The 27243-nt window shown below is 31.3% G+C and overlaps 1 protein-coding gene across 1 annotated transcript in view; it reads left to right on the top strand.

The window, feature by feature from the left end:
* LOC132949993 (head-specific guanylate cyclase) overlaps positions 1-27243 on the top strand; it is a 299190-nt gene that overhangs the window by 159985 nt on the left and 111962 nt on the right. Inside the window, exon 9 of the mRNA XM_061021156.1 lies at positions 6244-6423. Within this exon, the coding sequence (XP_060877139.1) occupies positions 6244-6423 (180 nt within the window). The remainder of the gene's footprint in view (positions 1-6243; positions 6424-27243) is intronic.

Raw genomic sequence — 27243 nt, 5'->3', positions numbered from 1 at the left:
TTGTATTTCCTGAATTAGAACACCCTTTGAAACATATTTCACAAGTTGCCAGAGTCCCACACTCGGACTTAGTGAAAGCATTACACACAGCTGAACACATCTTAATTAATAATTGTATATTATAATTAATTATAATCTTGTATTCTTGTCGCAATTGAACCGCTAAACCAAGGCCGAATGCTGGTCGCTGTACAGTGAACTGAGATTTGAGAATACTGAAGACTGAACGCTCGCGCGAATGGTGAGTGGCGAGTGGCCGTAGTGTAATACACTAATACTAATGTAGTTATGTCTAATAGTACTAATACTAATTATTACTAATAAAGTAATAAACCCAGACCAGACCCAGTACAGATTAAATATAAATAAAATGTTTTTTCGATAGCTAAAAATAGCACCATTTTGATATTATATAACGTCGTCGTCGTCGTCTATTTAAAATCATTCATAAATCATAATAGAAGATACGAAAATAACCAATATCAGGAATGGCAGGAAATGGCTATAAAAATAGTTTATTGACTTATTCTTAATTATTGTTTATTTGAAAAAAACAATTAATCGATGTTCGATTAATATCCGATTAATCAAAAGTACGATTAGTCGTTTTTTTTAATACGTAAAATAATTGATTAAATCGATTAATCGGAGGAAATTTTGATTAATCAAAATAATCGAACAGCCCTAACTTCGACAATATTACTGGGACACGGTAGTTTTTGACTTATTATTATTCGGTAGTGATTTTTCAAATTTGTTTCGACTTCTGGTTGACACCGAAGTACTGAGTGTAAGAGTAACGGTATGTTAGGATATTATAGATACGCTCTACCCTCGGCCACAACAATATAACTGTCTCCGTCTATATTCTGATGACCAATGTAGCGGAATTCAACCGTGAAACTAACCACACTTATTAATTTGGCGACTGTGTATAAAGTACATCAGATTTTAAACACTATATTATAATGTTACTAAGTTTTCAGAGAAGAATGTTTTCGAGATAATGTCATTATGAAATTGCAGCTTAATTTTTACCAAATTATTTTCTCAGCATCGCGCGTTTTCTTATACAAATATTAATTTATAACTTATTATTTTTTTTACAACAACATAAATTTCTAATTAAATATTCCTACCTATGCAGAATATTTTTCGGAATATATCGATAAATAATTAAAATAAACATAGTATTTGGATCGAGTAGTTCATTAGTTATAACTTATAAGTTTAGATGAATAGAGTAGTGATATCCGTGTACAACCTAAATATTGGCCCACTACTCCGCTTGTTTAAATTTTAAATATTTTTATCTGATTAACTACAGTTTGTATAAATCGAAGTAATGTACAAATGTAATTAATAATCTGCTTTCGAATATGAAATAAAAAATGTATGTTGCGATATAAAGGAAACCAAGTTATGTGAAAGTTCGTAAATTTATTTTTAATAAAATGATGTTCATCATATTTATGATATTATTATTAAAAAAGTTAAGACTTTTTGCAAAAATTAGTGTGCTTAAAATAAAGTTCACCTGATATATTATTATATTATAATTTCTATACACGCATATAGTATCTGACTTATAGTATAAACACTGTGGACATAATAGGTACTGTTAAAGTGTTCCTATTTAATATTGTAAAAATAATAAAACGAAGTCAGTGCGCCTAAATTCATGCAGGTTTTAGTTTCTTATATTTATATAAGATAATTATCCTTGAAACTGTCCTAAAGATCTGGGCTTATGTTAAAGCAACATAGAGTATATAAACGAGTTAATCTGTAGATTATTCCAAAACTTTTCCAAGGTAACGAACAAATTAATGGGCATCTGGGGTCTGATAATTTTGTTATCATTTACCAAAACCGCGTTTTAATTAACAGTATAAACCAACGAATCGAAATAAATACGAACTTGATTTACAGTATCAATAAGAAGTTTGTGAATCTGATTTGTCACTTGTTACAATTAGGATGGTTGGATGTATGTATTTACAATTTACATAATACAATACATTACACACAGGGTGCCCCGAGAGAATTTACTGAATGCAAATTGGTTGGATAACGGAGTTAGAGTCTTACCCTTACTGTAAATCATAAACCTTACTCAGATTGTCTCAGACCTTCTGTAGATATATTGTATATTATCCATTAACCTATTTAATTAGCATTATTTATATAAAATCAAACTTTCTATTTATTATATTTATGTAGACTTAATATTATTCTCTTATATATTATATTCTTAAATCTTTACCTATTGGTCAAAAACAGTATACATTATCCATTAACCTATTTAATTAGCATTATTTATATAAAACCAAACTTTTTATATATTATATTTATGTAGACTTAATATTATTCTCTTATATATTATATTCCTAAATCTTTACCTATTGGTCAATAACAGATTTTCTAATAGAAGATGTTTACTGTTTATACATACCTATACTATATTATAACATTCTTAATAATTTCAGAATGTTTTTTCATAAAAATATATAAAAAAAATGTATCAATTGTAGAGAAATTAATTAGTTCTGTCGTTGGATGGTTTTTGGAAGTGAAAATTGTACATACTTTTGTTTTGTTTTGCGAAAAACCGATCGAACGAAAACAACGCTGTGTACCTAAGTATCGTTCATGATGATACTAAAAACTGCTGTTCGGCTGTAACAACCATACTGCAGTGAACATATTATTTTAAATTAGTAATTGTAGGGAAGCATGGTCAAGTAATATCGACTATATATAATACACGACGAATATAGAAAAGTCTGTCATTACAAATAAATCAGCCAAACTACTGCGGTTCGTTGAGCTATAATACCTACGTACTCCTACACGCACCGACTCGAAAATAACCGGTGACGTTGGAAACTTGTCTAATTAGTGTGTTCTAAAACGATGAGCCATTAAACGACGATGGTTATTGAACGTTCGTCTCTACAACCCTCTGCGCACACGTATTAATAATATTATTATGTATACATAATATATTCAGGGTATAACAGAAATAACTGTCAACTGAGACTGACTAACGCAATAACTTTTGTTATAATCAATAATTTTAATTTTAATTTTTTTAAACTTGCGCTATATATTTTATAGAACACATTTTTAATTTTTATCTCTTGAACTGAAATTGAAAGTTTTAAAATTTGATACTTACCAATTTCGTTGGAAAATTTCAAAATAGCTAATTCGTAAATCTGATTATAAGAAAAATGTTGATAACATATATTCAAGTAAAGTAGTTTCCTTTTTTAAGAATTTTTTAATATCAATTAAATTGATTTAAAACGTAATAGATAACTTTTTTAAAAATACATATATTATTTTTGATATGAGTATATTTCTTAAATGATTTATTATCCATATAATTTTCACAATTTTTTTCATACGTTGGATTAGCATACATTTTTTTTATTTTTTTATATCTTTCTGTTACACCCTAATATAATATAATTGATTGTACACACGTATATTATATACATACTGCATAATATCTACGGCGAACGTTCCGGTACATTTTTATATTTACCGCGAAATAATGACGTGTGATTGAACGCCCTTTGGCATTTCTTCGTTCCATTCATATTATAATATATGTGCGGACGTTAGGTACCCAACGCGTAGTTTCGGTAAGGACCGCTCGCTATTGGAAACGAGTGAGTGCGGTATATATAATATATTATACACGCAATAACATTATTATATACGTAGATCGAACAAGTTCGAGAACCTACAGGTACTTCATATTAATAATAGTGTGTGTACATGTTAAATATATTTTACACAAGACGCGCGTGTAACACGCGCACGTGCATAAAATATATAGTGCACACTCAACACAGGTAGGGTTTTTATTTGCGGTGAAAACGTCGGCGAGTGGTATGTAAAACGTGGCCCTTTTCCGGCACCGTACAACGCATGTATACCTACTCGACGTCTATTACAGCCGCGAACGGGTCAATTATTCAAATTCGGGAATTTCGAAAATGCATTTACGCAAAACACCGCCGCGGCGATGGTAATTTCGTCCGTTCCGCGTGGCGGCGGGCGGCTTAAATGAACTCTTAATTTATTATTTATTTTTCGTGCTCCCGCGGTAGTGGCATAATTGTTTTACATTCGAATTATTTTCGGACGGCGATTGATGCCCTAGCTTCCGGATCGTGTGCAGTCGTAGTGATGAGATACGCGCGGCGTAGGTCGGGGTCGACGTGTCGGAATTCGCGAGAAGCCGCATAAACAGCGAATCGTTAGAACGAAGTCGGCCGATCAATTCACTCGTCGACGAGTCGTACACATTGCACGGTAGTTATTCGATGACTATTCTAATAGAGGACGTGGCGATATTGTTTGTGACGAAAGTGGGAAACGGCGGCGATAGAGAAGCGCGTGAGGATATCGTCATGAAAAACTGTAGAACCACGCGATGACATGACGCATAATAATAATGGCTGCGGTAGGTACCGATATATTCACCTGGAGATAGAAAAAAACAGATTTGATACGACGTAAACGTATACATGTAGAGTGTAAATGTACAGTAAAAATGTTCCACTCGTATGACGTCTCATATAAACTATTTATGTCTAGTGCGAAATCGCACGCCAGCTCGTGTACAGTGAGATACGCCGTAAGTGCATATATGTCGGCTGATCAGTTGGAATTCCCGTGAAACTATAAGCGAAGAATCGTTTGAATAAAGTCTGCCGATAATTCATGTACGCGTCGACGAGACAGTCGTATGTCTATAGACAATTCGGTCGTGGTATAAAGCGTGGCAAAATAGATAGATATCACACAGGAAAAAAATACTATAATATTATAGTTAAATAAATTATAGTAAATATAACTATTTAATAGGTAAAATAACTAAAATGATTTACTTATCATTACTATATAAATATAGTTATTAGTTATGGTTGGGTTTACTATATTTTATAGTTAATGCAGTTTTTAATGTTTCAATTAAATAAAAAATATATAGTTAAAATAGCAGTTTTAACAGTTCGAATAACTAAAATAACTTGACTATAATATTTCAGTAAATCTGATTAATCTTATATAGCTATCCCTATAGCAATTATAATGTACAGTTCATCCTACTATTTTTATAGTACAAACAACTGTTTTGTTTTTTCCGTGCATCAGAGTTTTTTACACGCGTCCTCCGCTGTTTACTTCACTATTACAACGTAGTTCAACACTTCTTATTGGCCGCCGATCATATTATTTACATTCATAAACCATAATACATAACATAGAAACAAATCAATATCAATCAGAAGTGGAGAACTATACGACATATTGGGCCAGCGGAGGTGAAGAAGATGCGCATACTGAAAAAAACACTATTACAACTGTGATGACCTACCTACCTATCTATTTTGTCGTGGTATAATTTTATATAGGACTTGCGGGCGTTGTTATCGACGAAATCTGGAAACGGCAGCGGAAAATCGCGCTTGGAGATCGTCGTGAAATCTGTAGAACCGCGTGCGCGCGATGACATGACGCATAATAATATTGACTCCGGTAGGTACTGATCATATTGGCCCGGAGACAGAAGAAGCGAAGGGAGAGAAAAAATACCAATATAACACCTACCCTCGTTACTATACTATAGTATATGTTTTTCGTACACTCAGACGGCGTCGGCGGCAACGTCGGTTTTCGTAATAAAATATTATGTAGCTATATATGGTATACAGCGTCTATATTATACACTATTCTTGAGCTACATGTTTGCAATATTGACCAAATAATATTATGTACACACGTGTCTCTTACTGCAGACGAAATGTCACACGGCGTAAACGTATATCGATACACTGAAAATGTTCCACTCGGGTGTTATATTATATTATTACTGTCGTATAGACGAGGATAGAAACATTGTGTATTCACGGACGCACATCCAAATCGTTAACCAACACGATACAATATATTATACACTATATACATTGTATACAACACTTACCACTATATACGATCAAAAACACTGCAGATTTACGAATACAAATTTCCAGTCATCTCTTATAACACAACCCATCTATACACACCAATGATAATAATATTTCAGAACTGATTTGTCGACAGAGTATTAGATTTTAAACATTGAACTCACGTCTGTAGAAATCTGCGTTTTCAATAAAAATAAATAATAATAATAAAAACACGTCGGTTCACTGATCACTTTTTTTCTGTATTTCTATCGTATAGGGCTTGGAGTTCAAAGGTCAAATGGTGTTGTGCAACGAGTCCGGATCGTTACTGTACGTTGGTTCGCCTTTGCTGGATGGACTGGACAGTCTTACCAGCAGGAGTCTGTTCATTTCGGACATACCATTGCACGACGCCACCAGAGACGTGATACTAATTGGCGAGCAAGCCAGGGCTCAGGTATGAAATAAACTTTCACTACTCGTATATAAACGCGTGTATATCTTAGTTTTATAGTCTTCGTATATGATGGGAAAACTACCGATATTTAACAATAACAATATTACTGTTTCGTGAGGTACGCGATATTAAATATTATATTCCTAACCTACTTGTATTTAACGTGTTACCGAAATTGTGTTACTAACTTATTAATTGTATACCACAAACTAACCTATAACCACAAAAAAAAAAACAAAACGATTGAGAGAAAATAAAAAAAATAAAAAAAAAAATAAACAACAAGAAAAATGAAGAAAACAATACACAGGTACAAGTATAGTTTATTCGATCCATTTTCTCGACTGCATATTATATAATACTATATATCTGTAATCTGTATAGTCTATATATAAATAAATTAATGTGCGTTTGTATGGTGATTACCTATAGAGCTGTAGACTACTGAACCAATCTACACCAAAATTTGCACTCATTGTCCTTGAGCCTCGGGTTAGGTTTATAGCTTCGTTTTTCAGCCCTTATCGGTAGGACAGCTCACAAAATATAATAAATTTCCTTTTGGCTCCCGAAAATTGAATATTTTTTTGGTTATATATATATATATATATGTGTGTGTGTGTGTGTGTGTGTGTAATAGGGTAGCCGATAGTTATACAAATAAAATAGACTTTTATCTAATCTAAAATTTTAATATATATATTCTATAAAAATGAATGTATATAATATATATAAGTACTCAAAAACTACTTGACCAATTTTGACAAAAGTCTTAAAAGTTATCAGTTAGGAGGGTACTTTGAATGACGTTTGAAAATATACCAAGTGCTATATCCAATCTACCACAGGAGGATTGCACATCTTGGTGAAATTAGTTCACTGAGCGAGGTACCTACTCTAAGTTCTAACGGCGATTCGCCCATTAACTGAGGTACGTTAAAACCGAAATACACCGACACACTATAGCCCCGTATTTATATATCTGTTCGTTTTTTTTTTAACGAGTGAAATCTATAGTTGTACAGCCGGCACAATATAAAATATGATATTATAACACAATATTATATCGTGTCGTTAAAATACCGCGTGCATCCCAAAATTCTTATAACGATGATATTTCTGGCGAATCGACGTCAGGGGGAACGTAGTTTATAAACACTCGTGGAAAAACGACGACCACAGAGAAGACCTGCGATGGTGCGCGACAAAACAGACGTAGCGGGTGGTATATATAATGTTACGATTTGTAAAGAATTTCGTCTGATCCACAGCAGCAGCAGCAGCAGCAACAACAACAATAATATAAATAATCGGGGCACGGCAGAAACCTACGGGTGCCCCATTAGAAATTCTGCCAAACACAACACACACGTGTACCAACCTACCCAATATAAAACCTACCAAACCTACCCAATATAAAACCTACAGTGCCCTCCCCACACCCAATGGCCTATGTTGCCGCGGGTTACCCAATAAAAAAAAAAAAAAAAAAAAAAAAATATAAATAATCGTAATAATAATAATAATAATAATAAATGTAATGGTGATGATGATGATGATGATGATGATACGATGTTTTGCCGGTGTTTTTTCGTATCCCCTCAGCCGAGAACTATTCCCACCGGCTGATATACTCGAACATTACTGCGCCTACAACCCTATACAACGGTTTCGCGTATTTATTCCGAGAATGTGTTGGAGAAGTCTGTTTTTGTTATTTATATTAATTTGTATATTTTTTTTTCCACAACACTGCTGCCGCCGCCGTATTCAGTCGAGTTAAAATTTTTTATATTAAAATATATCATAATAGTAATAGTATATAACTGTCAGTTTCTAGCCTTTGCGTTGTTTTGAACTATAATAATAATAATATATAATATATAATAATAATTGTCACGTTTGCACTGAACGTGGTATAATTATATTACAACTGTAAACATTTACCTGATGATTAAAAGCTAAAATATGCATTCGGAAAAATGTTACGACTTGTGACCGTAGGTGGTGAAAGAGAACTTATCATCCTAAATTAATACTCAATCCCCCAAAAATTAAGCTGGCCTGACCGGTATTGTTGTTTTATATAGGTGCCTACCATATAAGTTATTATTTTATTAACATAATTTATCAACAGGTGTCTAGTTTGTTATATATTGGCAATGAATCATTTTCATCTGTGTTTTTTATCTTTGGCTCAATTCACTAATTCTGGGCACAATAAGATGTATTTGTTTTTGTTTTATTATAATGTTATTCAACAAATATTTTAGAAATGTTCTTTTGTTTCCCCCCTCCCCCCGAAACATAATGCAAGGCATACGATGACATAATATTGTGTTCTGAACATATAAAGTTTTCTAAAAATAAAGTTACAGTATACTCTATTTATTTTTGACTCAATTTATATAATTCTCTTTTCATAATAAATGGTAACTTGCAGTACCTAATACACTGCGGTTTTTTCCTGTTAGGGTTTAATTTCACTGGTGAAATATTAAAACAATTGCAGTCAAACAAATCACACCATTCACCCTGCCTATAGATGGAACATGATTTGCACAGTACGGTTTTTATGTGTACCACTTTTGCATAATTACTATCTCAAGTAAATATAAGTTAAGCTCGTTAAATTTTAATTGTTTTTTTTTTTTTTTGCTGTATAGTTTAAAAACAGGTACGGAGTTTTTTTTATCGTTTAAGTTGAATAAATGTGCTTTTATAAAATCATAAAAATATGTTGTTTTTATTTCGTTTTTATAATTACAATTTACTGTAAAGTTATACGTTTGAATACAATTAGAACGATTGTTGAAAAAATATTTTGTTTAGAAAAATTGGATTAATGGTATCTAATATTTTATCAGCCCCTGAAATAATAGTATTATATTTTGATTGACGAGCCTTCATAATAAAATATGGAACTCGCGTTTATTCTGAAAATATTTCATCAGTTGTAATATAAATCCGATACTAAGACGTGTAATAGTTTCAACACTCGAAATAATTTTTCGTTTCGAAATAACATGAAATAAACCACGTAATAAGTATATGTACATAAATTTTATCTTCTTTTGTATTTTAAGGAATAATATTCTAAAATATAATATCGTCCTACGAATTGTAACTTTATAGTCTCAGTTCAGCCTAAGATCGCCTAAGAAAATTAAACAGCTTCGGCTGATGACACCGCGGCTATGTAAAATAAACGTGAAAGCGGGCGGGGGGGGGGGGGTCTGTTTATCTCGTCGTCGTTGGTTTAATATTATTATAATAATATATTAGGTCCGCCAAATCAGGCGGCTCGTTAATTAAAATTTTCGGTAAATTTCACATCGGAAAACTTAAGTCAGAAATGAAAATCGTGACCGTAGGCGCGCACCACACGACGCCCTGACTATGCGTCCGTTCGTAGTTTATTTTCTTGTTTTTCTTGTAGGTTTTTTTTTTCATTTCACCTTTCACGATTTAGGCGTCTTTCCGCCTTTGATTCACCGTACAGCCAACTATACATATATACACATTATATTTATGCATGTATTATTATAGTAATAATCTTATTACGATCGTACGTCCCGTTAAATAGCGCTGCACCGCCGACAGACAAATTGAAAATCGTCTCCGTGTAAACGTTATCGCAAATGGGTTCCGGAAAACGGGTATGAGCGCTAAGTCGTCGTCGTATATGCGCGCCGTTTGCAGTTAAAGGATTTACTGACCCACATAAAATAAGCCGTAGAGATAAAGGGTTAAAACTCTTCTAAGATACTTTAGACCTTTTCAGTAGACGACTTCAGTTGCGTTGTGGTCGTTTTGCGGTGGTGGCGGTGGTGGCGGTGTTTGTTATAGCGGAAGCGACTCGGACCGAGGCACTCGGATATACAGTCGACAACTCCATTATTTACGGTATCTCGAGCCAGAGTTATACTTGACTGATATAAAAACGTTGTGCTAAAATAATAAGCGCATTATACGCATTATTGTGTTGCTTGAAAATAATAAAATATTATATTAATATAACGACGTGCGACGTAATAATCATTCGTTCCTTTAGGTCAATTAGATTGTACCGACTGATTTTTCCGTCGTATGGTTGTATAATATACACCTGCAGACACTAAATGTTCCCTTTGAAATTTTACTCGATATCGATGTTAGTGTATTTTGGTTTAATCAATAAAAAATCTAAACCGTATATTATATTACATCGTATTATAATCCCTGCAGGGTTGCAACATTATGTTTAATTACCTACTCAATATTAATAATAATACACATAATGATAATATTTAATTATAACATTTATTAAATATTATAAAAACTACGAAACGTTATACAAAATTCATATTATAATATGAAGCCAATTATCAAATATTAATGTTACTAGTTCATTACCGGACATAATAATAATATTATTATTTACAATTGTAATCACGGTGGCGAAAATAAAAATATTAATACCATAATAATATACATAACAAGGTTACCGCAAAACCATAGTGGAAACTGCGCTTTGACGTACGGTTATTAATCGATCTCACACTTTTGTTTTTCCAAACTAATTGGGATATCTAAAAATCTTTAATAATAACATATTATATATGTTACTAACGAAAAATGTATGTGCGTGTGTGTGTATGTGAGTTGCTTATTTGCCGGTGATAACCCGACGCCAAATAATACCATGTAATATAATATATTACACTGTATACATAGTTATGTAAATTGAAAGGATATAATTCTATCAGACTGCAGCGTAGACATCCCTACGACGACCTATAACACCGCACAATATAAATTGTGTGTGTATATTATATATATATATATCAGTTACGGGGAGACTCGAATAATCAAATATCTGCAAACAGGATTCAAGTTCACCATATATAATCCTAGTTGGCATGCATCGTTTCGTCTAAAAAACATGCACTTTCTTTTGTCATCGATCATTTTGGATAAACATAAAAAAAAGATTTAAGGATTACGTAAAGTAGGTCATACGAAACCACTTGGACGCGATTCTCATTATTCAATTCTGAAAAATATTTTTCGTTCCCACCTAGTAATATTATTATAATCCCAAAATAATAGTCTTATAAATTAATGGATTCCTCACATTACTATAGTAATTATTATCTTTATACCCGCAAGTATCATTAAAATAAAATGTATTTATAATATTTCATACTTAAACAATTAATACTTTATTTACGAATTATTATTGTCAGTAAAATGTTACATATCATGGGAAATAAAATTTAATTTTCATCCATCATATTTGTCCATCGCAAATGATTTATTTTCATCTAAAATAGCATTGTACTATCTTAATGAATAATAATATTATTTAATTAAACGATTTCAAAATTAAAATGTTCTATCTGTTGAAATGGTAATATCACTTATATGTATAGAAAAATATACTTTTTAACTGAAATAAAAATCTAATGTCTACTTTTATAAAAATAAATATATATATTTTTTTTTCAAAACGATTAACTTTTGTTGTAGCGTATTCGATAACAAGATATTACATTATTACATTTTACCCGGAAATATTATATCGGTGTTATAAAGACCTTTTATAATAATGATAATAAACTTTCCCAACCTAATAAAATAATACCTACCTACCTAGTTATAATAATTGTCATACATACGCCCATGATAATTTGTAAAATATATATAATACATTTTTTATGCGTGCTTCATAATAATATGCAATGCCCACATAACAGCGAATTATTGTAATGATATAATATAAATATACTATGCTGTGGTATCATTTACTCTTTGAATGCCGGAATTTCTCGAGTACTTTTTTTATTTTCTTATTACCTACACACCATTAACTATTTTCAAACTGCACTATTTTTACTTGGTTTCGGGGCTTGCCTTTCATCATTTATACAAATAAATAAATAACCAAATAAATATATTTATATACAGAGTGATTCACCAAATACGCTCACTCCCTTTTTACTTCAATTATGCAGTCATTCAAAAGCTGATTTTTGGATTTAAATATACTCAAGACCATATTTTAAAATTCTCGAGATTTCTCGTACTACTTAAAGAGTATCTTGTGGAGATAAAGACTTATGTTTTTTCAATGATAACCTCCTTTTCAACTGTAAATTATTCAGTGGATGATTTCCCTGAAAAATTTGGTTTATCAGAATCATTATTCGTACAAGTAGTTTTTGAGTTTAAATTAACTTTGTGTTCTAATAAGGCCAAATGGGCTTATAAGATATTGGAGCAATTGTGATTTGTACATTTTAGTCCTTCATATTAATCTATTAACATAAATAATTTGTGAAAATGGCCCAATTATAGTAAATACCAGTTTTAATAATAATATGTATGATTTAAATTTTTGTAAAACCATAATTATGTACTATTATTCTTAGTACAAACATTTAAATAACTAACAAACTACTCGTTCGAATTTTGAATTGGGCACAACAACATTAAAAAAAAAATTATCCACTAATTTACAATAAAAATGGGAGGGTTCTCGTTTTGACAACAGAAGTTTGTATCGCCATTTGAAAAAATTGTTTTTCAGTATGATATATTTTAAAAACTGCAAAAATCCGGATTCGAATAAATTCATCGGGTATTAAAGGAAAAATGCGTAGGGGGTGTTGAGCATCCTTGGCGAATCACACCGTATATTATAACATAAACAAATAAATATTATGTCATACTAATAATAATAATAATAATAATAATAATATTGTATCTCAGTGCCTATATACGCCGTGTGAATTCTGCCAAGTTCCAATAATTTTGGTCGGACCTTCGTCGCGCCCGTATTTCACCCCGTCGGCGTGAGAATCTGAAACTCGTAATGAATCAAGCCGTGTTGTGTTGAAACTGTTTGACGGGACGCCGCTGCGGGTCAAGCGCTAAGCCGCCCCCATAAAACCGTCCGGTAAATAGCTGTTAATTTCAAAATCGATCAAGTGCGGAAGCCACACAGAAATTATTACTATCGCGACTGTAGCGGGAATCGATAATATTCCTCGTTTGCGATGACCCGCCAAGACGTTTGTGAGGGTGGTTCGATTTTCAAAGGGGGTTTTTAACGATCGAACAGCTAAATTACGATTCGTATCGGTACATATTATTGTTATAACAATAATGTAATCATAAAAATATTGTATTCATACATTGTGGCGAGTGAATATTATTTTATAAACGAGTGATTAGGACGTACGCCTGCTTATTGAAAAACAGTCTATTATTGTAAACGGCCGATGATACACACGAACTTATTCGTGGTGATCGTGTGACATAAACGTAGCACGCAACTCGAAATTTTCCACTTAGAAGAGAATGTATGAATGATAATAATATATAATATTATGTATTAACAAGTAACCGCATTAATTATAAAATATATACCTACCTTGCGAGTTGTGGTTTTCGGGTAATTTTTACATTTTTAAACAAAGCGTTACACAAAATCGGTTAGAAAATGCAAATATCTGTATCCAGCCCAAAAACATATTTATGTTAATATAATAAGCGATACTTTTAGAAAATATTCACTTTGCGCAATTTTTGAACGTCAGTAATAGTTACTAGTGATTTATCTATTACTTTGACTATAATATATGTATATGAGTAATCCAAGAAAATATTCGATTTCCGTTTACCGGAACGAAATCCCCGTATGAGCTCATATTTAAAATGATAATTTTTAAAAATCTATTCTTAAGTGCACCTGGTTCGAAAGTACCGAGGAAATATTTTCTCTAAGTCTCTATAGCCATCATAAATTTGGCTGTGCGCGTTGTTAAGTCGGTCGTGACATCTTCTTTTATACAAACAAATATATATATATGTATAAAACATGCAAATCAAACAGACGGTTAGATATAATATTATAACTATGATAACAATATGTGCAGTGAACAAATGCTATTATTTTTTTTTCATTCTAAAATTTCAATATATATATATTATAATATATAATATCAGTATCGCGATAACAAGCAAAAATAATATTTATTTCGAAAATAAAAACCGTATTGATTGTTTGGATAACCTGGCCATGTCCGGTCCAACATGGGTGATTTTTTTCCCTCCGAGAAACTTGCTGACAACGTTTTGGCACCGAAACAACACGTACAGTGTACCATTGAATTGGCTCGTTGTTTATTTATCACCACCTCCACCACCGCTGACGGTGGTCACGATCTTTGACTCATCAAAACGTGTGGTAAAAAACAAATAAGCAAATTAACGTCCGATCAACAGTGTAAACAGTGGTTAGGGATGCACTTTCGACTTAAAGTGGTCGAGTGTGGCTGTGACCGTCAAAGTCGTGACCTGTCGTTACACTATACATAATATTATGATTAGTGTTGTGCTTTATCTAGATAATATGTTATCTGGACAAAACAATTTATCTTTTGATCTTATCTAGATAAATAAAACTGTTATCTGATTATAAGCAGATAATTTCATTTAATTTCAGTTGATTTTTTCAGTTTTTTTTATAACTTTTAATATTTAAAATTTAGAGCAAATCGCTAAATGCCACAATTAGTTCACACGGTATCATTCGGACTGCGTAATAATTTTGAATGTTAGTAAGGTTAAAACTATAAGCCATTAGTATGGTCAATTTTTTTAGTTCAATTATTTGTATTGATTATTAGGTTTTTATTGAATTAAATCGTGTCATTAATTCATTTAACAATACGTTTAAGTGTCCAGATAGTTTAAAATGTCCAATATACTAATATATTATGTTAAACGTTCATATTTTTTTATCCAAATGTATTAATTTAATCTAAATTGTATTTTTATATAAAATAATTAATTATATTAACTATAAAATTATAAATATGTATATACATTATAATTCAATTTAACGTGAACATAGCATTATTTAAATCGTAGAAAAGAGTAAATTAGATAGCTGGTACCTAGTAATACTGCAGGACTACAGGTGATCTGTTATCGGACATTTTAAAATATGTAAACCCCTCGTGTTTCCTGTAAACAATATTGGCCGGTTAATGATAAAAAAAATGTCTATTATGACTATATTATATTGCATTATCATATTATAATATTATGTATTGTATATAAATATATGAATTCCTATACAATAGTCGTACACGGGTTTTCAGCAGTTGAGGTTGTTATAGAGGACCGTATAAACTAATTATATTCATCATTCGTTTGTCGCAATGTTTCGATCTCGTTTTCCAGCACGTATAAAATGTAATAATAATACTATATTATTATATCGTGGCCCGTTGAAGATAATAATATATATATACCGATGTAAACGTTTGTAGCAATAACGTACCTATATATATGTGTATATAAATTTAAAATACGTATGTCGCATTTGATAGTTTTGCAAAAATAAAAAATAACCCAACTTGTAGTGTTTCCCGGGGCTTGCATAATATTCACATTTAAACAATATAGGGCAAGATTACGGTTAACATTTTCCCTTGAAGACGTTTGCGTGCGTGCGCATGCAATTTGACAGCCGAGGTCGAGGAACCGACGATAATAATTGTCTCGTTCAGAGATTCACGTCTTTTTCAGTAAAAAATATACAATAAAATCGCGTGCACCGTGAGACGATTAAAGCGAACATGTGTGCTTTCCAATAGGTATATAGTGGTATCACTCCATGTTACCGCAGACAACCGTATATAAGTTAACCGGAAATAACAGCTTTTATCGATAAGCGCGTATAACTCGACATCCACCAGACGTGATTATTACGTCTTGAGTGTATATGGTTCGTCCTAAAAATAGATAGGTATACCTTTTGTCAGCGATATCAATAATTTTTATGGCAATGGTTTTAAACTTCGAGCGTTGTTTTCGTCCATCTCCTCGACCGATCTCGTCGTATAACGGACGATTACTCGACTTTTCTTTTTCATTTTTAATACTACCGTAGCCCGCCGTCAGTTTCTCTGACAATTTATTATATACTCTCTATTTTATATTGTGTGCGGATACGTATGATTCAATATATATATATTATTTTATAGTGTGATATTGAAAAGAAAAGTAGATAATAATATTATTAAAACATAACGTCAGGAAGTGTTCAGAGTATTCTTTTAAAATTGAATAAAACTACGCATCATAGCGTTAATAACTAATTTTTAAATAGGTTCAAGTTTTAAACGAAATTCATATACCAGAATAAAATACCTGCAAAGGTAGGTAGGTATTAAAAAAAAAGTTGCAGCATAGCGCAAAGTTCTGAAATGGATTACCGAGTTCGTGTATATAGGAAGGTGCTATATAAGATAAAATGAAAATTATATTTTCAAAATAATTTGACAGTTGTTGTTTCGTTTTACTCGATACGCCTCACAGACTTTTAAAGTATTACGGGAAAATGTTTGACATTCTTTTTTCTTTTCAATTAATCTAATAAAAATAATTATTTCAAACAGACACAGCATATAGGTTGATACATGCCTAAAATTAAAATTCAAAGTGTATATGATGGCGGTTTTAAAATGTCTTCGAAAAACAATTATTATAATATGCTTATATATTTTGCTCTACGAGAAACATAATAATATATATAGCATTCATATGGTTGCACAAAACGAGCTACATTTAAATTGTTTTCTCAATTCAAACCAATTAAATTAAATAACGAATGACTTTAAGTGAATTTCCATGTTGTACTACGCGGATTTTAGTATTTATTTTTATCTACCTTCATATATTATTATTGCATAATATATTTTATGATAAATACTCGACAATCAAATTATAATTGAAATAATCGTCGATGATTTACCTTTGGTATAAACATATATATGATATATCTAGTATGTAGTGGAGACTAGAGTTAATAATGAAAAGTCAACATTTTATTTTACACGTGTAAAATAGACGTCACGGTGCATATTATTATTATTATTATTATTATTGCTATACAATATTATATACCAGGTAACAGGTATGACGTGATATACACGACGATGTATACAACATAATACCATGTTAAAATTACTTTTATGAAAAACTGTTATTATTCAAGCGCAAAACATGGCCACCGTATTTTTACCGAAGGTTTAAAACAAGCCACCACCGCACCAACTTACCGAAAATGTTCGAAACTGAAACAATAACCTTTTGAAATGCAACTATAATATAATAATATTACATCGCACATAAAAATGCTACATAATAATAGAACGCCATTCATTACATTTATGATTTTGAAAACCGCAACGAACGCAAACGCCTCTACATGATAATATTATATATAACGACGATCGGATGCTGTTCCATAATCTGAACGTTTACATTGACCAACGAATGAGATGAACAACTGTTGTACTACCCATGCCTTCGGGTATAATGTCTGTTTTAAGTGTTCGACCATTATAACCTAACCATTATATTATATACTATAAGTGTAGTTCGGTCACGTGATCGATGCAATAACGCAGTGGCTTAATAGTTCTTTTTTCATTCGCATTAAAAAAATAAAAATACTATTTATTTATTATGCCGCGTCGTATTGTGCGACTTGCGAATATAATAATAATATGTGTTATTATAATATACGATCGCTTTTCTACAACAAATTAATTTTATTCCATTTCGTCGTACCTATATTACGGCTATAATTATAATATAACTATTATCCCTTGGATCGTGTTGCCAGAGAATGTAATGAATTAAAAAACTTTGATTTGTCTTATACGTAACATTTGATTAGCCGAGTTTTCTTAGTATGCTGCCAAAATCTGCTTAACTCTACAGGTTGTTATTTGATCATTTATTATTTTAAATTACTTTTATTACTGTTAGATATTTAAAATTATATTATAATTATAGAATGTTTATGCTCTGTTAATACCATTTTATATATAGTTAAGTTATATTAATATATATTTACCTACACTTTGCTTGAGCCATAATATGCGGGCGTTTATAAAATATATAAATAATAATTATTTATATTATTACAAGTCAGTCGAAACGACGTTAAGGTAATACATCACGTATTATTATAATAATATGATGAAATATAATTATATTATACTTTTTAAATAAATACTACCAACAGCGCACTCATTGCGAGAACATAATATACAGGTATCTAATAGGATTAACGTACAGTGTTTAATGTTTATCACATCAGAAGACTGTCCCGACACGCATGCGCCAAACGGCGTAAAGGCCACCTCCTCGTCTCTGCCCGGACGTACGTATATATACTATTATTGTTTTCGGAACGAATTCGAAGGGTAAGTCGTGGAGGTAGGCGCAGCGTGTTTGCACGCGCTTGTGGTTTAAGGGTTGTGGTGCAAACCCGACTTAGGCCACAATCTCTTCTCGCGTGAGTCCTTACCATACTCCTCCATCACCCACCACCCTCACCTACCACCACCCACATTACTTGATGATCGACAGAGGCAGAGAGATACGAACGCGTAGCTTATACGAATATATAAACACACCGAGCTCATATAGGTACCTACAACAGTGGATTTTTAATTAAAACAAGCTCGCAAATGTGTAACACACACACGCGCATGCGTATGACATGTTATTCCATCGCAGTAATTAGTGTTAGCTAGGTATAATAGTATTATGATTTTTGGATTTATCTTCCCGCTTCGCCCGTCAGTCCATCCTTCGGCGTTAGATCCGCCGGAACGCATTCGAAATCGAACGGTGCACATAGGCTAAACTAGAGCTACATTTTAGGGGGTGCTAAAATTATGTATGCTTATTCGTTGGGGGCTTTGTCCCACACACCACCTATCATAAATTTAAAAATCATTAACAACAACGTTTTGTCATAACTTCAACTGTATATATTATTATTGCACAAAGTAAATAATTTAATTTATTATTATAATATAATATTTTACAAGTTACAATACCATAAAACAAATCCAAATAACAGATATTTTATATTATTTAATAAGAATATAATGTTTTATTTTAAACCTATTTTCTTTGTTTTGTGCTGTAGATAATCACACACTGATTTTATTTTTATATTATTTGAAATATCCCTCTTAATATTTAAAATGGATAATTCGGTAAATCATTGCTGTAACGTAGGTACCTACTTGTCTTCAGACCTCAACTAATTTTTGATTCGTTATATACCTACTAGATAAACTACATTCACATGTTACAGAAAACAGAACTCATTGTAATAATTTTATAACTGTAATTTTAAATAACTTAATTATGTTAGCAAGCACTCTTTTTGAATGTTTTTTTATTTTAATAAATACGTGAAATACAAGAAAATCTCACATCAAATAAGGAAATATTGTTCTTTTATCACATTATTTTTGGCGTTGTATAACAGTGGCTAGGGTGTGCTGAATTCACCCCCCCCCCCCCTAGTTGGGCCTTTGACGGCGCAGCAAGAAAAAAAGGACGAAACTCGATGCAAACGGCGTGCGGCTCGGCGACGAGAAACCATCAATATGATAACGTGCGTATACCGATACGTGACCGGCGAACCAACCACGGATCGAAGAGTCACGCAATAAATAATATCATAACATTATACAACTACATCAGCAACAATAATAATATAATATTTATTATTGCAAGCCCTTTTAGTTGGGCTCTTTCGTCCGATATATAATGATCTCGTTTCGCGGTCGTCGTTTTATTAAACCCGCGTCCACTGCAGACGCCTCCACACTGCAAACGACTACTCACCAATTTGTACTTATTTATTTATATTTATTTTTTTATACTCCCGAGCTGCAGTTTATTAAACGTACGTGACAGACCGCTTGATAACGTCGACGACGCCACTGTAATACACACGCGACTACTACTACTGCACAACATAATATAAGTCCAATACGCTTTTTGACATCGGCTCGTAGCTGCACTTTATTTTTCGTGACCACTACGACTGAATATTATCTCTATTGCCACACACGACACGCTATACGTGCCATCACACGCCACTCGAACAAGATATTTTTCGTCCCGACTTGAACTTTTGAAAACTATTTAATTTTTTTTATTTTTTAGTCGTTCGCTAATAAAATGGTGGTTGTTCTCTCTCATTTTTAGTCATATTTTTCCGAGCACATTATTGAAATTTCTTTAATTTAGTGACGGTAGGGTTAACAACCCGTTGGCACAGTCGAATGTGCAAACATTATATAGTTCGTTCGTTCTTCGAGGACAAAGTTCTGTGCTACATATTATGTTCTCTTTGTCCGAAAGACATCATTTGCCCCGAACGACTATCGCCGTTGGAAAATATTGTCTCCACTTTTCGACACGCCCCGATATAATAACATTGCGTACTTCATTAGGTACCTCGGTGGTCGTAATATTCTACGACGTCATAACCGCACCCCCTGGAGACCATTTTCGAAGAGTTTCTGTTTGTAGGCATAACGTAGGCATAACGTGGGATACACCTGGTTATAGCTGGTATGTCGCATAAATAAAATAACAGGTACCTAACGTAATAATAATTCACAGTGGCGTTATAACTGACCGATTAAGGTGTCGACAACGATTCATCGTCACGCTTCTTCTACGCTTTTTCGTCATCGCATATTGTGTTATATAGAGTTGCGCGCAAACATGACTTAATATATTATGTTTATTTATGTGCATTAATTTTCTTTGTTTGTGCTACAAAAACATTGGTTTAACGATGCGCGATAAAATGTCTGCAATATGAAATAGTACGCGAATAATGGGATAATCGTGATTTATCATTTTGTTTTTAACACCGAGACTCACCTATTGCTATTTTAACAATTATTATTATTATTATTATTTTTATTTGTAGAACGACTGTTTTATACGCGAATCATTATTGTGGACATATTAATAACAACAATAATAATATGTATACAATCGTTAACCGTACAATACTCGTATATAAAAAAAAAAACGACAGATATTTGTTCAGCTTTAAACGATACAAACTTACATTCTACGCGTTTGAATATCGTATTTAAATTAATTTAGGTTGTTTACATTCAGGTGTGGTGTCAGCAGAATATAACGTAAACACAATAATATTATAATAGTTGCAAAATAAATACGTGAGTTACGACGACGGTTTGTGGGATATTTATGAACAAGCATATAAACAGACAAGTGAACGACGTAAAGCAATGACACCCTTGTGCATATACGTGTTAGAAATTGGTTTTCCGATTCGTTGAACTGTAAAACATTTATCAAAAAAATAATAAATTTGATTTTGTTTGCGGTTTTTTAATACACACCCATTTATATATATTATAGATATAATATAATATTATGATAAACAGAATAACGTCACATTTTAAACATAATATACAACAGTATATCGTAGATAATAAATAATAATATAATACAAATGTTATTTATTTATTACAATTAAATTAATATGATATTACTAATTATATGTATTGATAACTGGGACTGCGTATTTGTAATCAATCATAATAATTGTTGTTATCCATACCTCTGTGTTTAAATATTAAGATAATACAGGCTAAAACCCTATATTATTAAAATCGTTAATATTAGGTTATTGTTATAAGATTTGCATATTTCTACATATTTTTTTGATTATGATTTTGATACTATATAATAATAGTTATTAAATTGGCGTTTAATAGTTTCATTTAAGTCCATAGTATCAACTTCAAACTTGTGTTAGGTTTTGGGGTTTAATCAATGATGAATAATAAACATGATAGTTATATATTTATGTACTTATTAAGTAAGTACATAAATATGTAAATTGTGCTACGAATTCGACGAATCGTAATAATTTTGCATGATGATCGACAGTGTGTATCAACAAGTCGTTAAAATTGTCATCAAGAATTCCGTGTTTGTATATTATTAATTATTATATTGTTATAATTTATCATAATATGAGATTGTCACCGCACATTTTTGATTCGGGTCACAAGTCAATTACTCAAATTATTACTCAGACCGAAAATAATGTTTCATTTTAAAATACGATTATAATAATATTATATTATACACGTATTATACGCATAACATTATGATATATTGTAGTATTTACAGTACTGCGAGTATTTTAATATTCGTAAGTACGTCATACGTGTCCTAGTATTGTCTCGATGATTTGTTTGACGATCAAACTATTATATTACGTGATATTATGATGCATATATTGCTTTTGTTTTATACATGTACACACATTTTACAGTGTTCTATTTGAATTTCTATAAAACACATATACGACTTTCGCACGCCTTTATTGTTATATTATTCGCGACTGGAAATGTGCGTGAAATTCTTACGAGAACCTCAGAGTTATAACGTCGGTTCGATAAAATTCTTGGTGTGCACGAGTACGAAATAATATATTATGTACGCATATTTTTTTAGTCGTTTAGAGTACAAAAATAAGACAGCGTGAAATCGAAATACAAGACGAAATGACAAAATTATTTTTTAACAATAAAACACAACATCCTTTTAATTGTTCGGAAAACCATAATAATATGATAGCATGTTATCAATCAGCGCTGTCGAAATCATTTCGCAGCCACCCAATAATGTGCGCGCAATACCAAAATGGTTTATACCGCACAATAATTGAACGTGCAGAATAAAATATTATAATATTATACGAACGGGACGTTGAAATTTTACGTGTGTACATACATTATACTATGCAGAAGCTGTACACGTATATCGAATTATACAGTTTTGTTACGTCACAATATAAATACTATTATTTCACCCAGCCGTTAAAAAACCGTTTATGGAATTTCGTGAACCAAATAATATGCACCGCGATGGATTCCTACGCATAGTACTCGACGGTCTGATCTGTATTATCGTTATTATTACGATTATTATTGTTATGATTATTATTATTGCTATTGCTATTACTATATCGTGATTATTTCGACCGATCGATCAGTGTTGTTTATTCACGATTCTCCGCACCGATGATCTTTTGCTTACTCAGCAATCGGTTTAAGCATTGTTTATATCGTACTATTATTATTATTATTATTATTATTATTATCGTGCAACAGACTTTGTTTTATTACTTTTGTAGAAACGTAACAAAGTTAGCAATAGTTAAACAGGAAATCAAATCAGAAATTACTGTATAGTATCATGGCTGTTGCAAACGAATATAGCGTATTTGCTTTTCCCGCATCGTGAGGCTACAAAGAGGTATAATATAGCTGGTATAGGTACCGTTGTACACACGTGCGGGGCTCACACACACACTGCGGTAAAATATACGGAAAATGTTTGATGATCCGGAAACTTAGATGAATACTTAACGACCAGCAGAGACTGGCCATGCGTGATGGCAAAAAAAAAAAAAAACCCAAAACGCACAAAATGAAATAGTTAAAACGCGTAATATTTTTGTGGGTAAGACGTATTTTGTGACTTGATAACACAATAATATTATAAAAATAAACCACAAGCAGCCGTGTGGATGGATACAAATCATACGTTTCCCTACCTAACTGTTTCGACAAGAAACATGATATTATTTTGGGTGAGACGACCATTTTTTTTTTATGATTAATTATGTGATATATTTTTATAACAGATGTTTGCAAGTGTGGATATTATTTCGATTATCATAGCCATTCGAATAACGATAACTGTGTATAGTTCAGAGTCTATAACACAGAAGAAATTCCATGAATTACAACATAGCTCCTTTTTCGATATATCCGTTGGTCGGCGCAGTGTATAGGCAATTTCGGTACTTCGACGTGTAGGTGTATCGTGTCATTTCGTCACATATGTGTACTGCGGTATGCTATATATCACTTATCAGTTGTAGGTAACCGTAATATGCTTTAGAATATATTTTGACTGTGATAACACGTGAGTACCTTTCCAATAAAAAATTCTACTAGATATTGAGTTGATGTACTCTCGAACGAAAATACACGTATTTTAACAGCGCATAGCATAATGTTCTTATTTTATCATATTTTACGAGTTTAATATTCACCTGTATACACTTGTAAATACTGAAATGTAACGTATTTCAATTTTTTTTTCTTTGTGATTAACCACGGCATAGCATAAATCTAACTGTTCAAAATATGTATAGATAACGAACGCCACCGAAACTAATAATTTGTTCCTCTTTTTCGATTATGATTTCACTCTTATTTTAGTATTTATTCAATATTAATATACTGCGTCGACTAATAAATAATATTAATAACTACACAGTAAAAAAATGTCTAGTCACAAACGCACCATTAACGATATCGACTATTGTCGAAATACGTTACCAAATAAATCAACGTACGCGACGTCGTCATAATTCAAATGTAATGTATGGTAAAAACACCACTCTGATAATGCCATTCGTATTTTGAAATTGATCTGCAGCTTATTATATACATAGTATCTGTGTCCACCAAAATACTATAATTCCTATTGTTTGTTTCGTTTTCGTCGGAATCAATAGCCAAAATAATTCAAATTTTAATTTTGTCGAATAATAGCTATATTAATTTAGATTTTAATAAACAAAAGGAGTTTTTAACGGTGTATTAACTACCTAGGTATATGCTATAAAATATTTTATGTTTTATATTTATTAAGTTGTCAAATTTTGCTGTTTCGTTAACATTAACAATTATTATTTTCGTATATCGTTCGTATAACAATGATTTTATGGGTTTTGAAAATATCGTAAATATCATATTATATGAATAACAATAACTGTACACAATCAATACACGTGATTTATATAATATATTATAGGTATATTTATTTTTACTGTTATTGAATCTAACGTATTATTTGATTAGCGATACTTTATTTTCGTGAACATTAGTTTTATAAAATGTATTTTATATGAATCATATTATTTGAAAAGGGGACGGAGTGGCCGAGCGGACTAAGGCGTCAGTTGCGTCGCGCACCGGCGCTGGTTCGATGCCCTCGATCGCGGGCGGCATTTTTCTTCGGGCAAGTCATGGTGTCCGGAGAACAAGTGCCACCATCCCTCACCCAGGCATGATAGGGCATAAAAAAAAATTATTTGAAAAATAAAACAAAGAAACTAATAATATATCCAACTTAATAATAAAGATTTAACATTTTCATGAATTCGTCAAATCATACTAAAATATTTTGAGCGTCCGTGTTATAAATGTTGAGAAACGTTCGCATTAAAAAGGTTTAGGACCTCTGAATTATTATTTAACAAATTCATACAATAATAGTCCTCGTAATCGGTGAGAACTGAAAAAATCAAAAATCAAAAATCTGCAAACCTTTTTTTTAATTTTCCAAAAGATTATTCTAATACCTATCTACTACCTATTCTATAACTTTTACTATTTACACAAAATTATACGTTTAAACGTTAGTAGGTAAATGTAATATTAATTTATCCACATATATAGATTTATAATCCAATTTCATAACCAGAATACATTTTCATTCACAATTATAATCAATGCCTACAGCAATATACAATGTTTAATAATATTAATTTCATGGGTACACGGGCTGGGTATTCCAACAATGTCCATAATAAATATAAAAAAAGTTTAAAAGTTAGTTGGAATTATCAAAACAATTACCCATAAAAAAATTATTTCTTCATTATTTGGGCCGATCGAAGTTATGGTTCAAAATGATATGTTAAAAAGTGTTCTTGATCTTGGATATACGTTTTGAATATTCGATTTATTGGACATTAACATACGTTCGACATTATTTTACCATGGAAAACGGTTTCGAATAAGCATAATAAATTAATTTTAAGTTTAAAAATTACAACAATTAGATCGTTTGCCAGACACCGCTTTCAGAATCACAAAGATTCACTTTCTAATTTACAATATCAATAGACAATAAATATATATTACTATAAAAACAAAAAAATATTGAAAATACTTTATACACGGGATATGGCAAGCGTGATAAATTTAATAATAAATTAATATAGGTAGGTACAATAGTCATTGGAATTTTTATTTAATTTTTAAATATAATCATAAATTCAACGAATCACTTTATAAATTTGACAACTCATTTGTTATTTATTTGTCTATTCATTTCAATAAATTGTGTATGATAAAATAATAAATCAATTTAAGATATTTGCTTGATAGATACAATGTTATATTAAATCGTTTTAGCACAGGTCATAAGCTATGTTCAATTTCACAAAAAAAAAAAAAATGTTTTTTTATTATCTTAACTTCTTGGAAATGTACAATATGTTTAGCATGTAATAAAATAGTTTATACCGACTAGTTAAAATTATTCAAAAATGTCTGAAAGAAGAATTCATAGAAAACTACAAGTTGTGCTAATGTAAAAGAAATAAGAAGGCATAGAATAAAATTATTTAGACTAAATACATTCATTAAAGTGTTTTATTAAATTTGAATCTTACAAAATAACTTATCTCATATTAAACGTAATTACTGAAAATATGTTTTAAAACTACCAGTTATTTAATATTAATATTCTATGTAACAAAGTTCATTGAAATGTTAATGAATGAGTTAGATTAATTATTATTTAATTAAACAAAAAATTAAACATTTTAATATTTTAATTCTTTGTGTGATACAAAATCTAATTCAGCTGTAAGAAGTACATAAATTGTTTGCATAACTTATGTTTTAATTTAAAATAAAAATGAATAAATTTTATGTTAGAAAAATAAATATTTTAACAGTAACAGAAATAAGCAATCATTTTTAAAACTTGGTAATAATAAGGAAAGTTTTAGTAGCTATAATAATTAATAACTACTCAAACATCCAAGGTTGGTGGATTCCTCAAAACATATTAATT

Source organism: Metopolophium dirhodum, chromosome 8, assembly GCF_019925205.1.
Source record: "Metopolophium dirhodum isolate CAU chromosome 8, ASM1992520v1, whole genome shotgun sequence".
Classification (NCBI taxonomy): domain Eukaryota; kingdom Metazoa; phylum Arthropoda; class Insecta; order Hemiptera; family Aphididae; genus Metopolophium; species Metopolophium dirhodum.
The sequence above is the reverse complement of the archived record's forward strand: the minus strand, read 5'-3'. Positions and strand labels throughout refer to the sequence as shown.